Raw genomic sequence first — 4,861 nt, 5'->3', positions numbered from 1 at the left:
ATAATATTATGTCTTATACCTAGACTAACATACCGTCTCCGCTCAGAATCGTTTTTCTTATACAGTGATATTATATCATTGAATTCAAATTTAATACTATCCATTATACAGTGACCCACTGGTAACCTACTGTACAGCAGAGCGACATCCACTTACCCACCTTTTTTAAATTATTAAATAATAATAACATGGTATTTAAGAATGTGCTTAATCTTAAACTCTGAATACTTTTTCAGGGAACTAAAAGTCTAAAACTATTAGAGAATATAGCCAACTTTATACTTCAGTAAAATATTTATATTTATAAATATTTATTTAAGAAATTGATTTAACTATATATTTTGTAATTCCTTATTCTAGTAAATGGTTTTGTAATATCAATAATAATTTTTATTTTTATTATTTAATTATTTATAAATTAACTTAACTTGAATTTGATTAAAAGTAACTCGTTATTTATTAAGTTAATATCAATTAAAAAAAGTAAGTTAAAAATTAAGTTAATGAAAATTAAATTTAAAAAAGTTAAGTTAAAAGTTAAGTTAATTTTAACTTTTAACTTTTTACGCGTTTATGCCCAAGCTTGTGACTATACCTATATTAAGAGGATGAGTATTTTTTTAGATTTTTTATATAAAGTTGAAATATTAAATGCTTATTATGCATTAAGTATTTATCTAAATTTGTCCCACACATATATTTACAATTTTTTTTTGTTCAAATTTCATGCACGGCTTTTTTCTTTGCTTGAGTTATCACCAACAAACACTTAACTAGCGTACAGATAATATATTTTGCTAAGGATAAAGCTTATTATTTAATATGACAATTATATTAACGCATTTTAGCTTGTATTCAATTTATGAATCGCTAACTAGGTATTGTCATAATGCTATTTGTATATTTTTTATTTTTTTGCTTTTTATATTTAATATCAGCTTGTAATTTAGGTGGTTGGTGTTGGTGAAATAATGAATAGTAGTGAACAAGAACAAGAATGTAATGATGATATATCTTTTTATGTAGCAAAAACTGTAAGTTTGATAAAATTATATTTTTTTTTTTTTTGGTTTGAGTGTATAATAATTATTGTTTGTTATTTCTTTCATAGTTATCAAGGAAGGTTCGAGCTCAGGTCCCTCCGCCGGCCAATCGAATTCATTTTCTGGTGCAGCGCGCACCAACTCCACAGTCGTACTCGGTACTGCAATAGTACACATCAGGGACGCCTGGGACCAGATTCACTCAGTACGAGTGCTACTCGACAGCGGCTCCCAAATTTCGGCCATGACTACTGATTGTTTCGCTCGGTAAGGGCTGACTAAACATCGTTTTAAATCTGACATTGTAGGTCTCGCGCAAAGTCCCGTGAATCACGTACAAGGCGTAACCAGCTGTCAATTTTCGCCACACTTCAAGTCAGATTTATTTCCGCCGGTCGATTTAGCGATTCTCAATCACATCACCGCCGCCATGCCATCTACACGGTTACCTGCGAGCGTACGTTCTAAGTATCAACACCTCTGTCTCGCCGACAATAATTTTGACATTCCGTCATGCGTCGACGCGCTATTCGGCGCCGACATATTACCAAGTCTTGTTCGCGCACACGCCGGCGTCGAGCATCATTCTGGTCTTCCATCGGCCTTGGACACTCAACTCGGTGGGATAGTTTTTGGATCATTTGCTACACTGAACTCGTCGTCCTTATCCACGTTGACTACTGCCGTAAGTCCACCATCGATTGGGGATTTAATACAGAAGTTTTGGCTGGTCGAAGAACCCGCCGCACCATCGTCGCCCACCACGGAAGACCAATGGTGTGAGGACTACTCCAAACGTTCTACCTCTTGTGATTCGTCTGGTAGTTTTTGCGTCGCGTTACCATTTCGCGATTTGTTCGTTCGTGCACCCGTTGACCAAGCATTGCCGAATCATGGTCTTGGTGATTCTCGGTCTATCGCGTTGAAACGGTTCTACAACCTCGAGAGACGGTTATCTAAGGATTCCGAGCTCTACGTCGCTTATCGGAAATTTATGTCAACATATCTAACGCTAGGTCACATGGCGCCGGCTTCAGAGCCTGGATGATATTTCATTCCACACCATGCTGTTCTCAGGGCCGACGGTGATATGTCAAAAATACGAGTCGTCTTCGATGCTTTCTCCGTCTCTTCGTCTGGCCGTTCTTTGAATGAGGTTTTGTGCAACGGACCTAAATTGCAAGTGGATTTGCGTGACATCCTTCTTCGTTGTCGATTACACAAATACATTCTGACCGCCGATATTGTCAAAATGTACCGACAAATTCTTATTCGTTCGGAAGATCGCGTTTTCCAACATATATTCTGGCGTGATCCCCCCACTGACGACCTTCAGGAATTTCAACTATGTACCATCACTTATGGTCTTAACTGTGCACCGTACCTTGCAATTCGGTGTTTACATGAACTTGATGCCCAAGATGGTCACCGATTCCCGTTGGCAAAGGGTGTTCTCACTCAGTCGGCTTATGTCGACGACATTGTTATAGGCTCAAACACCGAAGAACAATTATTACGCCGAAAGAATGATATTGTCAACCTACTTCATGGTGGAGCGTGTGAGCTGAGTAAGTGGACGAGTAACAGTGTCCTCATTCTCGAGTCTCTCCGTCCTGAAGATCGAATAGTTTCCGTATCCTTTGACCCACGATATGAGCAGTCTGTCAAAGTCCTCGGTCTTCAATGGAATACGAATAATGACAACATCGCCTACCATACCAGTATTCAACAAACTTCGCCAGTGCCAGTGTGCGTTTTCTTATGGTCCGTCAAATTGCCACTTACAGAAAATGACTTGTCGCATACATCGCATGCATATGGTTTTTTGCCTGTGTGAGTGCTCGATGTGTCGTCAAATGGCAGTTTGACTGAACGACTTGTCACAGACATCGCAAGGGTAAGAGTTCTTCTCCATTTGTCCGAATTTCTATCGTCAGTCTGCCTCTTTATAATTTTTTTCAAATGTAATAGTTTTTCATACAATTATTTGGTTATTGTGCTTTTCTGTTTGTGATCAATTAGAATTTATTGAATTTATCAATTTTTAAAGCCAGTACTTGTTGTATTACATTTTAAACATAAAATATAGATTTATATTATTATGCCTAATATAATATAAGCAGTGAATAATAAAATGATTAATTTATTTAAAATTTTAAAATAATTATTTAACCCGGCAGCAAATGTATGTATAACACTCTTAGAAAAACACATGCAACATATCTATAACTATTGATTGAATGCATTTAAATGTACCTATTACTTATCGATTCAATAGCCGGTGTTGTTATTAATTATTATTGCAGTATTGATGTTTGACAATTTAAGACTATGGTGCGTATAATTTGAATACTTAAAACTCAAAAATATGGTGTGAGTTATCTAATTAATACAAAAATGAAAATTGATTTATTGTAATCAATATTGATATACAGTTAAATGATTCGGGAAATAAAATGGATTCTAACTGTTCACGCACCGTATTAAAAACATAAATCAAAATTCTTCCATTCTAACAATACAATGAAATTATGTATCCAATTGTGTTAAGATTCTTATACGCCAGCCAACTCACGAAAAATAAAAATAAAAAGCTGAAAGTTGTTCACATTCATCTCGCTGGCTTTGAACTATATACACGTCTATACCGTCCCAATCGTGAACGTATATTGAATTATTTTTTTTATGATTTTTGTACGTAAAAAATATACAAAAATTCCTGTTATTGTAGATCTTGGTCCGCGAACGTTAAATCAAAGGTTTGCGAAAAAACAAAAGTTACAGAACGAATAACAACTATAACCAGAATAATACAAAATAATAATAATAATAATAATAATAATAATAATAATAATAATAATAATAATAATAATAATAATAATAAAAAATAAAAGAATAGAAAAAGTCAACTGTACATTATACTCGAGTAAATAAAAATGTATACATTTCTAAGTGCTTATTTAGAAACATCGCCATATGTCGTACTCGAGAGGGGAACAAAAAGAAAAACTTCAAAGCCCAGCTATACACTACACACACCCGAACACAATATATGATATTATATATATATATTATGTAAACATAATGAACAATATTACAAGTCGGAATAAACATAGGCTTATAATAGTACTCGCGTTACATGTAGGTACATATAATAATAATAATAATAATATACTCGCCGTTCTTTGAAAGTTTTGTGCGACGTTATATAGAAACTGCCGATACACGTACGTACGCGTATAGTAATAAGAAAGATGATGATAGCATGTTTACCGTACTTACCTACCTAAAAGTATAACATGAGGAGGCCCGCATTTCTTAAGCTGACCCCTATGTGCAGGACAAACAGCAAACAAATTAATCTCCACTGTGGCTGTTGTATAGTAGTGCTGAACAGTCGACGCAGGTACTGTATACGCGTGTAAATGTGTAACATGGATATAAATTATAATTTAGTAGCTTCACACAAAAATTCGAAAACTCAACTACCTCCACACCCGCATAGTATTATAGTTTAGTCGTCTCCGTCTTACGACCGCGTACATGGTAAATGGTACGCTCAGCAGTTCACGTTTACCTTCGTGTTAGCATTAATATTAGAGTGAATATTATAACCAATTATTACGAAACTATTGAAACCTAACGGCAAGAACATCGTCCGTGTTAGTGCGTGGTCGGTGGTTTACGATAATTCAGTTTTCAAGCGGGTTATGGGCGTTTTTAAATTGCACCACTTTATATTACCAAAAACTCACTAAAAAACTGAACTATCGTAAAAAACGTACACAGGAGCACCGATAAGGTTCCTACCATTTAGT

At 35.2% G+C, this 4,861-nt stretch overlaps 1 protein-coding gene across 1 annotated transcript; it reads left to right on the top strand.

Annotated features, from left to right (window-relative positions):
- Positions 1-1,473: 1,473 nt before the first annotated feature.
- LOC103310036 lies at positions 1,474-2,091 on the top strand. The gene has a single exon (XM_008187064.1). The coding sequence runs from the start codon at positions 1,474-1,476 to the stop codon at positions 2,089-2,091; it is 618 nt and encodes a 205-aa protein (XP_008185286.1).
- The last annotated feature ends 2,770 nt before the right edge of the window (positions 2,092-4,861 follow it).

This window comes from Acyrthosiphon pisum, chromosome X (genome assembly GCF_005508785.2).
Source record: "Acyrthosiphon pisum isolate AL4f chromosome X, pea_aphid_22Mar2018_4r6ur, whole genome shotgun sequence".
In the NCBI taxonomy this organism is placed as follows: domain Eukaryota; kingdom Metazoa; phylum Arthropoda; class Insecta; order Hemiptera; family Aphididae; genus Acyrthosiphon; species Acyrthosiphon pisum.
This window is presented reverse-complemented; position numbering and strand designations above follow the sequence as displayed.

Coding starts and splice junctions, on each gene's coding strand:
- LOC103310036 (XM_008187064.1), top strand. CDS start 1,474: ATGCCATCTACACGGTTACCTGCGAGCGTACGTTCTAAGTATCAACAC.